We start from the raw sequence: 12,996 nt of genomic DNA on the forward strand, positions 1-12,996 counted from the left end.
ATATCTGCACACTGCTGCCCATGTTGTCTATTGTGACAGCAGAAACATACCCCGAAGGAGGCCCTTCATTTTCATTTTTAATCTCCAAAATTAGTATCATTAGTTTGGGGGTTTTTTTCTTCTCTTATTTTTAATTTTTTTTCTACTCTTTGCAAACTTTTGTTTTTCTCTTCTTTTTATTCCTTCTTTCTTTTCTCTTTCCTTTCTCTCTCTCTTACACTCACTCTCTTGCTGTCCCACATTGTTCTTCATCTCCCTTTTTATTTCTGTTCTGGCTGTAATACGGATTTCTTCTTTATTTTTTTTTTATTCTCTTTTTCTTTCTCTCGCCTGTGTGCTCTGGCCTCACTGCTAACCTTCCCCTATCCTTCTACCTATCTATCCCTCCCATCCCCAACTCTTTCTAACTCCCCATCCCGAAGGGTAAAGTTGCTATATTGAAGAGTTTACTCATTATAACCATATGTTGGGTTGCTTCCTCGATTTTGATTTAATTCACACAGTTAAAGGTGATAGATTAATAACTACCACAAATTGTCATTTTCTAAGATGTACTTGATGTTATGGTGTTGCTGATTGTATCACTTGGGCTAAGGTGTTATTATTAATCTAGTCAGTGGTCCTTCCTGGTATAATGAAAATGAGATAGCCTCAGTCATTAGAGACTCAAAACCTAAGGACCAGCTACATCTGGAAGACACCTTTGAGAAGCAATCATTCCATAAGGGTTCTAATTACAAGCAACAAAGATACTTAACAATAAGCAATTTCGAAGTATCAACCCAGGAATTAAACCAAGGACAGTATCAAAAACAAAAATGAGAAGACATTTAAGCAAGGCACAAACTCAGACTTCCACCCCACCAAGGGTAAATTCTGGGGGAAACGTGATGGAAAACTCTGATAATCAACCACTTGGACACCCTGAACTGATAGCACAGGAAGTAACAAAACAGATGAATGAGGCTTTAGAAAAATTCAAAGCAGAAATAATCTCCCAGATAACTACAGAGATGGTGAGCAGAGTGAAAGACATGATTAGAGGATCTAGAACAAAAACAGATAAAAAAAAGATGAGCTCAGAAACATGCTGGAAGCCATGAATGCCCAGCATAAAAGGAAATGGAAACCATGATTGCCCAACATAAGAAAGAAATGGAATCCATGAAACAGGTTCAAACAGATACTCAGGAGATTAACTCCACTGAAAGCACTCAGAGCAGATTAAGAGAATCTGAAGATAGAATATCAGATACACAAGACAGGATCGCAATTAAGGACCATGAAAACAGAGATTTCTTAAAAATAGTAAGAGACCACGAGAAATCAATCTAGCAGCTGATAGACGATGCAAAGAAGAATAACATAAGACTGACAGGAGTCCACGAAAAAACAGGAGAAAGTATAATTGACATTAAAAAAAACTGTTCACAGGAGTAATAGTAGAAAACTTCCCAGACAGTGGTGGAGAATTGGACATACAGATAGGTGAGGCATATAGAACTCCAACTAGCCATAATCAAAAAAATCTACACGTAGACATCTAATAGTCAAGATCCCATAAAGCCAACAGAAGAACAAAATCCTACAAGCAGAGAAAAGAAACAAAGCATCTACAAAGGAAAGCCCATCAGAATCACGGCAGACTTCTCAACACAAACCCTCAAGTCAAGGAGAGCCTGGAGTGAAGTATCTCAAGCCCTAAAAGAAAATAATTTCCAACCTAGACTGTTCTATCCTGCAAAATTATCTTTCAAAATTGATGGGGAAATTAAGATACTTCCACAACAAAGAACACCTGAGAAATTACATGAACACCAAACTAGCACTACAAGCAATTCTAAACAATATCCTAGAAAAAAAATATGAAGGTCACAATTCCACGAGGCTCAACAGAGGGAAGCCACCAGGCAAGGTGAGAAACTAAAGGGAGGGCCGGGGATTTAGCCCAGTGGTTTCGCCGCCTGCTGCGCAAGAAGCAAGAGGACCTGAGTTTGATCCCCAGTACCAAAAGAAAAAAAAAGAAACTAAAGGGAAAGGGGGAAAAATAAATAAAAGAGCCAACAAAAGTAAAACATCATGACAAGGATGAATCAATATCTATCAATTATAACCATCAATGTTAATGGCCTCAATTCACCAACCAAAAGAAACAGACTGGCAGAATGGATTAAAAAGGAAAATGCAACAATATGCTGTATACAAGAAACACACCTAACTCAAAAAGAAACTCATAGACTAAAAGTAAAAGGATGGAAAACAGTTCTCCATGCCACAGGAACCCAGAAAAAAGCAGGAGTAGCAATATTATTTGCAGACAAAGTAGATTTTCAAACCAAAACTAATTGAGAGAGACAAAGATGGTCACTACATCCTTGTGAAGGGAACAATCCAAGAAGAAGAGATGACAATCATACATATATATGCACCAAGTACAAATGCCCTCAACTATACAAAACTAATATTAATGGACATGAAAAACAAAATGAACACTAACACAGTTGTAGTGGGGGACCTCAATACCCCACTATCACAAATAGACAGATCATCTAGACAAAAAATTAACAACGAAATTCTAGAACTGAACCAAGCTATTGAACAAATGGACTTAATAGATGTTTACAGACTGTTCCACCCCACAAAACCAGAATACACATTCTTTTCGGCTGCACACGTGTCATTCTCCAGAATAGATCACATGCTAGCTCATAGGACATGTCTAAGTAAATGTAAAAAAAAATCAAAGTTACCCCCTGTATACTATCAGACCATAGTGCAATAAAATTGGAGATCAATAACATAAGAAACTGCAAAACCTCCACAAACACATGGAAACTGAATAACACCCTGCTAAACAACCAATGGGTCACAGAGGAAATTAAAGAAGAAATTAAACAGTTTCTGCAAGTAAATGATAATGCCAGTACAACATACAGGAATCTAGGAGACACAATGAAAGCAGTTCTATGAGGGAAATTCATAGCAATGAATGCCCATATTAGGAAAACAGAGAGAACTCAAATAAATAACCTAATGCAGACCCTCAAGGTCCTAGAAAAAGAAGAGTATAATAAATCCAAGGCTCGTACAAGAGAGGAAATTATAAAGATCAGAGCAGAAATCAATGCAATGGAGATTAAGAGAATGATACCAAAAAATCAATAAATCAAAGAGCCGGTTTTTCGAAAGAATAAATAAAATCAACAACCTTTAGCCAACTTTATTTAAAAAAGGAAAGAAAAGGCTCAAATCCATGCAATTAAGAATGAAAAAGGTGAAGTCATAACAGATCCAACAGAAATTCAGAGGATCATCAATACCTACTTTGAGAACCTGTACTCTAATAAAAAGGAAAACACAGAAGAAATGGACAAGATTCCTAGATACATACGAATTGCCAAATTTAAATGAAGAAGATATAGAAATTCTAAACACCCCAATTACAATGAGTGAAATTGAAAATGTAATTAAAAATTTACCAACAAAGAAAAGCCCAGGTCCTGATGGGATCACTGCTGAATTCTACAAGACATTTAAAGAAGAACTATCACCATTACTCTTTAAACTCATCAAGGAAATTGAAATGGAAGCAATACTTCCAAATTCATTCCTGGAAGCAAGTGTCACTTTGATTCCAAAACCAGGGAAAGACCCAACCCAAAAACAGAACTATAGGCCAATCTCCCTAATGAACATAGATGCAAAAATCTTCAACAAGATATTGGCAAACAGAATACAGAGGGTCATCAAGAAGATCATACACCTGACCAAGTCAGATTTATCCCAGGAATGCAAGGATGGTTCAACATTTGTAAATTAATAAATGTAAGACACTATACTAACAGAGTCAAGGACAAAAACCATATGATCATCTCAATGGATGCAGAAAAAGCATTTCACAAAGTTCAACACCCATTCATGATAAAAAAAAAAAAAACCCTACAGAAAACTGGAATAGAAGGTCTTTATCTCAACCTGATTAAGGCTATCTATGAAAAACCAACAGCCAACATCATACTAAATGGTCAAAAACTGAAAATTTTCATGCCAAAATCAGGAATAAGACAAGGATGCCCACTATCACCATTCCTGTTCAATATAGTTCTGGAAATATTAGCCACAGCAATTAGAAAAGAGAAAGAAATAAAAGGAATAAAGATAAGAAAGGAAGAAGTTAAAATGTCATTATTTGTTGACGATATGATACTCTACATAGGAGACCCAAAAAATTCCACCAAAAGACTTCTAGACTTAACTGACAGATTCAGTAGAGTAGCTGGACACAAGGTCAACACTCAAAAAACAATAGCTTTCTTGTACACAAATAACAGACTCACTGAGAGTGAAATTAGGGAAACAATTCCTTTTACAATAGCATCCAAAAAAATGAAATATCTGGGAAGCAATCTAACAAAGGAAGCAAAAGACATCTACACAGAAAACTACAGCACTCTAAAAAAAGAGATTGAAGAGGATATAATAAAATGGAAAGACATCCCTTGCTCCTGGGTAGGAAGAACCAATATAGAGAAAATGGCCATACTTCCAAAACTGCTATAGAGATTCAATGCAATCCCAATTGAAATTCCAACAATATACTTCACAGAACTACAGAAAACAATCCAAAACTTCATTTGGAACCAGAAGAGACCTAGAATAGCAAAAGCAATTCTAAGCAACAAAGACATGGCAGGGGGTATCACAATCCCCAACTTGAAACTATACTACAAAGCTACTGTGATAAAAACAGCATGGTACTAGCAAAAGAATAGACCTGAGTATCAGTGAAATAGATTAGAAGATACAGAAACAACTCCAGACATACTCAACCACCTCATCTTTGACAAAGGAGCCAACCACCATCACTGGAGGAAAGATAGCCTCTTTAATAAATGTTATTGGAAAAACTGGAGTTCAACCCACCAATGATCAAAACTAGACCCATATCTATTACCATGCACTAAACTAAGATCAAAGTGGATTAAAGATCTAAATATTAAGACAGAAACACTAACCTTTCTGGAAGATAAGTTAGGTAGAACTCTTGAAGACATTGGCATAGGAAACGACTTTATAAACAAAACCTCAGTAGCACGGGAACGCCCATAAAAGAATCAACAACTGGGATCTCATCTTATTAAAAAGCTTCTGCACTGCAAGAGAAACCAACAACAGAGCTAAGAGACAACCTACAATGTGGGAAAAATAATTTTAGCAGCTGTACCTTAGACAATGGACTACTATCTAGAATATAAAAAGAACTGAAAAAAGTCAGACCCCCAAATTCAAAGACCCAATTAAAAAATGGGCATCTGAAATGAACAGACATTTCTCACACAAAAAAGTAAAAGCAGCAAATAAACATAGGAAAAAATGTTCAACATCACTGGTCATTTGAGAGATGCAAATGAAAACAACACTGAGATTCCACCTCACCCCAGAAAGAATGGCTGCTATCAAGAAATTAACCAATAACAAATGCTGGCAGGGGTGTGTGGAGAAGGGAACCCTTCTGCATTGCTGGTGTGAGTGCAGGTTGGTGCAACCACTATGGAAATCAGTATGGAGATACCTCAAAGAACTAGGACTAGAGGTCCCTTTTGACCCAGCTATTCCCCTGCTGGGGATCTTCCCAAAAAGAGTTGAAAGAATCATACCACAGTGATATACGTGCACCCATGTTTACAGCGGCACAGTTTGCAATAGCTAAAGCTTGGAAACAGCCCAAGTGCCCATCAACTGGAAACTGGATAAAGAAGATGTGGGTTTTTTTTTTATAACATCCATAAAGAATGAGAAACTAGAGTCATTTATAGCTAAATGGATGCATATCGAGGCCATACTCTTAAGTGGAATAAATAGGATCAATAGGATCAATCATTTACACATGTGTAAATACCGAACAGTTTCTCTAGAGTGAGAAACTGAAAGTGTAAATAAGGGTTAAAATGATTAAAATGAATAATTGATAATTTGAAATAGGAAGAAAGATCCAAAGGGGTAGGAGTGGTGGGAGGGGAAGGGGAAAGGAAAGAAGGGAAAGGAAAAACTATGAGAAAAGAAAAAAAACAATGGAAATGAAATCTATGTAAATAGGGAAGGGTGGAGGGGCTGAAGGGTGCACAGGTAATGGGGAAAAAATAAGAATCAAGATACATTATGTACAGGTACAAGCACCCAATCATAAATGTAAACATATTCTATACCTAAAATGTACCAATAAAATAACTTAATAAAAAAACAAAAAACAAATGAAAAGATGGTTAACATCATTAGTTAGAGAAATGTAAATCAAAACCACAAGATACCATTTCATACTCACTAGGATAAGCTAAAATAAAAATACAGTAATAAGTATTGGCAAGGATATGAAAAAACTGAACCTTCTTTGATGACTAATGAGACTGTCAGTGGTGTGACCACTCTGCAAAACAATTCGGTAGTTTCTCAAACTGTTAGTCATATGACCCAGGAATTCCACTCCTAGATATACAATATATCCAAGAGAAATGAAAACATGTCCATATAACAACTCACAGACAAAAGTTTACTGCAACATTATTCGTAACAGCCCCCAAAATGGAACAGCCCAAATGTTGAATCAACAACTGAACCCATCAAGTTAAGAATGGACAAGTAAGAAAGTGTAAATAAGGACTAAAAGGTATAATAATGTGAAATGGGAAGAAAAAGGGCTAAGGGGAAGGGAAAGTGGGAGGGGTAGGGGAAAGGAAAGAAGGGAATGGACTTTATATGAGAAAATGAAAGAAATAGAAACAAAGTCTATGTAAATAGGGAGGGGTGGAGGGGTTGAAGGGATGGCAAGGGAATGGGGAAAAAATAAGAATCAAGATAGATTACATAAAGGTGCAAATTCCTCATGATGAATGTCATTATATTGTATACCTAAAATGTACCAATAAAATTAAAAAAAAAAAAAGAATGGACAAGCAAAATGCGGTATTTCCATGTAATCGAATATTATTTGGCAATAAAAAAGGAATTAAGTATGGATTCATGCTATAACGTGAATGAATTTTAAAAAACAGTGCTAAGGAAAAGGAGAAATATGAAATGTCTGAAATAACCAAATTTATGCAGACAGATTAGTGGTTGCCAAAATTAAGAGACAGGTATGGGAATGACTACTAATGGGGTTTCCTTTTAGGATAATGAAAGTGATCTAAAACTGATTGTGGCAATGGTTGCACTCTGTAAATACATGAAACCACTGACTTATACATTTTAAATGGATGAATTTTAGGTACTGAATAAACTCAAGAAATACGTCAAAATGATAACAATAAAATACACTGACTAATGGTTATGAGACTATGAATCTTGCTCTGGTTCAGTCATATTCCAGATGTCTTCCTGGCACACAGCAAAAATATATGGGACAAGAGTCACCTTTCACCTGCAGGGAAGCACAATTATAGTAACACCCCAGTGATAACCAGGTGGCCAGTTCGGTGCAAGCTTTTTTTGGAGGACAGTGCTGCAACATACTTGCTAACTTGCTGGACAGCCCCAAGATTTCTGCAACCAGCTGGAGCCCATGCAGTAACCCTTCTGCCTGCTGAATCCGCAGTAAAAGGACCTTACACTACAAAATGGATAGCACAGCTCAAAAAAAAAATCTCCTATAGCAAAATATAGGCACATTCTTTACTCCTGAACTCCTCCCTCCTTCCTACCCCTAAACAGATTTCTCATATTCTGGATCAAACACAATTAATACATATGTACATTATGAATCAGCTAGAATTATATAACACTCAAGTAGGAAAGACCTTTAAAAGTATGACACACTGGAGTACTGCCTCTGGAGCAATTTATTAACTGTGATCTTGGGCTCATTCCACTGCTCTTTGACTCAATTTCTTCATCTGAAAAAAGGGGAAAGCAAAAGCAACTGCTTCTCAAAATTGCTACAAAGATTAAATAAGTTAATCCATGCAAAATGTTTAGAATAGAGGCACAGTATAAGTGCTACTAAGTTTTTTTACAACTTTTATGAACTGGTAAATCCCATTACTTTTATGAAGGAAAGCTCAGAATGGTAAGTGACTAAGGCTGGCAGTGACAGAGCTAGTATTTCACTTCAGTCTGATTCCAGAGCCAGTGTTCTACAGCATTAATGTATAATACTTTTTAAAAATATATATATATTCTTTGACTGAGTTTTCGGTCTTGAAAGTTACAATAACGTACAGTGCCTAGCAGTCCCAATTGTGTTCCTAACATAATAAGGGCACTTTAAAGTGTTTAATCCATTCCCTTTTTAGCCTCAATTTAATCTTTTAACATCTAAGAGATTTCAACACTAAATTCCAGAGTGTTCAATGTGCTGTCCTTCAAAAGCAAGATGGCTCAGAGCTTTTTTCCTTCTATTTTTTCACTGAAGGCACACAGGGTACAAGTATGCCTAGCAATTGAGTGAAAAGAGACTTCTGTTTCTGCACTCTAGAAGTACATTCCTGAAGCAATTTAAATACTATTCTCAGGGCTTCATGTTTCTAACTTTTAGTAATTGATACTTTAATTCAAGAGGTTCATAAAATTAACTACAGTACTTGGCAAAATACAATAAATGCAGCAGGAGGATGTAACCAGAAAACTTAATACACTGCAAGCTTTTTAAAATCTCACCATTTTCTCATGCATGCACACATATACACAACCACACCACAGTGTTTAAGCCAGCCTATGAAGGCCTGTAGTAGCAGGCCTCCCACATATCCCTGCATCTTTGCTGTGTCCTCACTATTGTCATAGGACAGGTCCTCTTTCCTTTCCTCAAACACAAGGGTTATCTCTCAGTCCTGCTTTGGGGCATGACACACTGGCATTTCCTATACCTGAAAAGTTCTTCCTTGTATCCTGCAATTGCACTGCTGCCTTGGCCTCCCCCTCCAAGCCCCCAGCTAGTTTAATTTGTCCTTCAGGCTCTGCTTACTCAAAGGAGCCTTCCTCCACAACCCAAACTACCCTCCCCGTACCCCCACCCCATTACACCCATTTGGAACACACTTCTAATCACTTATCCACCAGATTGTAGGCTCAAGGAGGGCAGGAGGTGTCTGACTTGTTCAACCAGGCTTCCCTTATTATGCACAATACCCTGAATATTGTGGATGGTAAATGAAATTAATAATATTGAGGTGGGAGTATAGAGCTTGCCTAGAATGCACAAGGCCCTGGGCTTGATCCTGGCAAGACAAAAATGAATAAATGAATAAACGGAGGTAAAGAAATTAACATTCTCTCAGGACTCAAAGGATCAAGTGATAAACTGATTTAACTTCTTCAAAGCTGACACAAAGTATTTCATGAAAGCTGTCCACATGACAGAAATACATAAAGAAGGCAGAGGTTATCAACTCCTTTTGAAGAAAACTTCAGAAAAACCAAAACTTTGGATTGAGATTATATGAATTTTAAAGTTATTATGCACAAAACCACAAGAAAAAAAACTTTTAAAAATAAGCTTCAGGGGCCAGGGATTTAGCTCAGTGGTTCCGTCGCCTGCCTCGCAAGCACAAGGACCTGAGTTCGATCCCTGGTACCAAAAAAAAAAAAATAAGCTTCAGAAAAAGAAAAAGTAATGATGTGGTCATCAAAATTTATTTGCTGACAAACATGCTCTTTTGAGAGACCAACCCTAAGGAGGGTGGAAGAGACAATAATGCACATGTTCCTCCTAGGGCTATTACCATTCTTTTTTCCTAAGTAAAATTATCTCCTAATGAAAGGAATGTATTGAATCTAATTCTAAGTATATCCAGAAAAGTAGCCACTAGTGTGATGGTCATAAACAACATGGCCACAAGTAAGGGGTACGTAAGTCAAAAGAACAAGTAGCAGGATACAGAGACAGCTGCCTTTGGCAGTGACTTCAAGGTCCTTTTTCTTAGGGCTCCCCCCCGCACCACTCATAGTATTAACTACTATTTCTTTGGGAAGAAAAAGTAGCCTCTTTTCCAATTTAACAGATGGTATGGAGATCATATGAGAAAGGTTATAGAAGATCCTTTTAGTGAATTTTGCTTTAATGGGGGATACAGAAGGGGGGGGGATTTCACCACCGATAGGTACTGTACTAAGAGACCTAACTGTCCATACAGAGAAGAGGAAAAAAGGAAGAGGTTTTTAAAAAGTGAATAGAGATAAGACAAAAAGTAAGATTGTTGAGACTGAAAGAAAAAAGATAAAAGAAAAAGCCTGAGTGAAGACAAGCAACTAAATTTGATTCAAGGACATAAAATCCATACATTTAAGAGCTAAGAGACTTCAAGAGGAAAATGGCTTGGTTGAGCTTCCTCCTCTTATATTATTAACACAGTGCTAATCAGCTTCTGGCCTTCACCAAACTGAAGCTCAGCTGTGAATTATCCACATCTAATGTCATCTAATTGTTGGCATCACTGAAGGTCTTTCAAACAGGCTAGGTCTTATACAAAAAACCCCTCTCCTCACTCATGTATAGGAGTAATTACAGGAAAAAATAAACAATGCATTGCTGGCTACATCATGCACAGAAAAGATTGTGATAACTCAACAGGTACACTTCTGTCTGCGTCGTTTGCCGTGAACTCGAAGTTACTATTCCAACTCATTTTCCAGTCATATACATCCTTAAAAACATGGAGAATCACCACAATTGAACTTTTCAACAACTGTCCACGGAAGAAAGGGCGGGGAAAATCTTTCTCCTCCACCCTAGAAGATACTGAAGACACTTGTGGTTTCAAATATACTGCCGTTAAAATTTCAGATGCTTAAGTCGCCTATATTCCATAACAAAAAGTTTAATTTCAAAAAAAGTGCCTAGTACAGTTTCCAGCATATAGCAGGCTCTCATTAAATGCCCGTTGCACAAATGAAACAACAACAACAAAAACAATTTTTTTTAAAAACCCTGCTCTTTCTAAATCATCTTCTCAACTCAGGAAAAGTTCGAACTTTCTCAAGATAGGAAGAACATGCTTCCAGGAATTGGAAAAGAGGTAAGCATTTTTAAGCCACTCTGCAGCAGGACAAGAAAACAGGTGCCAATTTTTGCCTTCATTTTAGGAGAATTTCTGAGTCTGTGAAACCAAAGAAACATTCAGTGAGAAAAATAAAAAACCTTAGGCATACTTTGGAATTTTGGAACTGTTGAGCTAGAACTCTGGGTCTGCACAAATAACTGTAAAGTGACAAAGCCAAAGTGTTTGCTCTGGAACTTCAATAAAGGACCTTTCACACCTAGAATTCCAGGTGATTGCTGGGATTCACTTGAAACTTTCCAACCTGGATAGCTTCAGACAAGCCCAGCTTCCTCTGAGAATTCTAATGACTCCCGGGGGGTACCACACAGCAGGCCCTGAGACCCTCGCTCTTGGGGGTACCCAGGGCATCGCGCCTTTCAAGTCAGCCCAAGTCTGTTTGCAGTGGTTCTCCCTGACGTTCTCACTGAGCGCCAACAGAGGACCCAGTCAGAGCAGCAGGGTGACACGGTCCTGGGAGAAAATTGCCCTGGAAAACACTCCAGGCGCTAGCAAGCCTCGGTGGACCTGAGCCCGAATCCCGTGGGCGCGGCGACACCGCCCCTGGCCGTAGACAAAGGCGCGGCCCCCGCCCTGGCTGGTGCGGCACTCACCGCTAAGGTAGTTGGTCCACTTGTACAGCACCCCCTCCATGGCGCCGCGCCGGGCCGCTTGTCCAAGCCCGCCGGCGCCTCACTGACCCTGGACCCGGGAGGCAAGGAGCACCTGGAGCAGGGCCATCGTCCGGCACGACCCAGACGCCCACTGCCGGCGCCCGGGCCCGGGCCCGGTGCGGGACGCCCGGCCCTGCTCACATCCTCGGCCGGGGGCGGGGTCACTGTGGCCGGCGAGGGCCCGCGCGGTAGGGCCGGACCCGGCGTCCACAACGATGCCCAGATGCTGGGAAGGTCGGGGGCGGCCGAAGCCTCCTAAGTAAGGCGAGCGAGGCAGACAGTAGCCCGCTGCACCCCAGCTTTACCTCAGCCCCCTAGCCACAGCCCCCCCCCGTTCGACTGCGCATGCCCAGTGCGCCGCTCGCGCACACGTTCCGGAAATCCATTCCAGGGTTTCGCAGCAATGGCGATGGCCGCCGGGCTGAGGTAGCCCTAGAGGCCTGCCGGGAAATTGAGTCTTGGGTACTGGCTCCGGAGTGAGCGTTGGCTAAGGGGAGTGGGAGGAATCCCCCGAGACCGAGGTGGAACCCAGTTTGACCGTAAATGGTGCTGTTCAGGGATAGGGTCCCGGCTCCCAATGTTTGAAGTCTACTTGATTCCTTACTCTTTATTTCAAGGTTGACTAATTGATTTGACGCACTCGAGACACCCAGTAAAAGGGAGCAGTGACCCCTCTGTCTGACCCAGGAGGCGAGAATTCCAGAGTGGAACGCTGCGCCCAGTGTAAAAGGGTTTTATGTAAACTTTAAGCCTCGCTACCGGAAGAGTGGTCCTGGGACAGAAGGCACTGACACTCCTAGTTAGAAATGCAGTATCTCGCCCCAAGACCGGAACTCCAAGTCAAAATCTACATTTTAACAAGATCCCTAGGGGACTTCCTATGGAGTGCGGGTGTGAAAATGCACAGATTTAAGGATATTTGATCCGGGAAAACGTTAATCATAGGATAAGTGGAAGGAACTTGAGAAAAAGTGTGGATCCAGATTGCTTTAGGTATAATAGCGCAGATTCATGCAGCAAAATGTTAAAATGATTATTTGTGCATGGTTCTTTTTCCTCAGTGCAAGGTTACCAGATTTAGTACATAAAAGTATTTAACAATTATTGCTTATTTATCGGAAATTCAAATATTCGCCTCCTCAGTATTTTATCTGGAAATACTACTTCAGTGCTTTCCAGTTTGCTCTAAATCCACTAAAATGGACATGTATTGCATTTGAAATTACGCAAAACATGAACTAGAAAATTTAAACTAAGATGAGACTAATTCGTAACCATGATTACTATTTCTC

At 39.4% G+C, this 12,996-nt stretch overlaps 1 protein-coding gene across 3 annotated transcripts in view; it reads right to left on the minus strand.

Moving 5' to 3' along the window:
* The window catches only part of Plekha8 (pleckstrin homology domain containing A8), a 71,168-nt gene extending 59,127 nt beyond the window's left edge, over window positions 1-12,041 (minus strand). The window contains exon 1 of one of the 3 annotated variants that reach the window (XM_004839485.3): window positions 11,645-12,041. In XM_004839485.3, coding sequence (XP_004839542.2) covers window positions 11,645-11,684 — 40 coding nt within the window. In that variant the 5' untranslated portion in view covers window positions 11,685-12,041. Of the gene's footprint in view, window positions 1-5,015; window positions 5,447-11,644 lie in introns of those variants that run through there. The other 2 variants (XM_087206584.1, XM_087206585.1) reach the window with 2 other exon arrangements.
* Window positions 12,042-12,996: the final 955 nt, after the last annotated feature.

This window comes from Heterocephalus glaber, unplaced genomic scaffold (assembly GCF_053883595.1).
Source record: "Heterocephalus glaber isolate CG9 unplaced genomic scaffold, H.glaber_assembly_v1.0 deba00000676, whole genome shotgun sequence".
NCBI lineage: Eukaryota > Metazoa > Chordata > Mammalia > Rodentia > Bathyergidae > Heterocephalus > Heterocephalus glaber.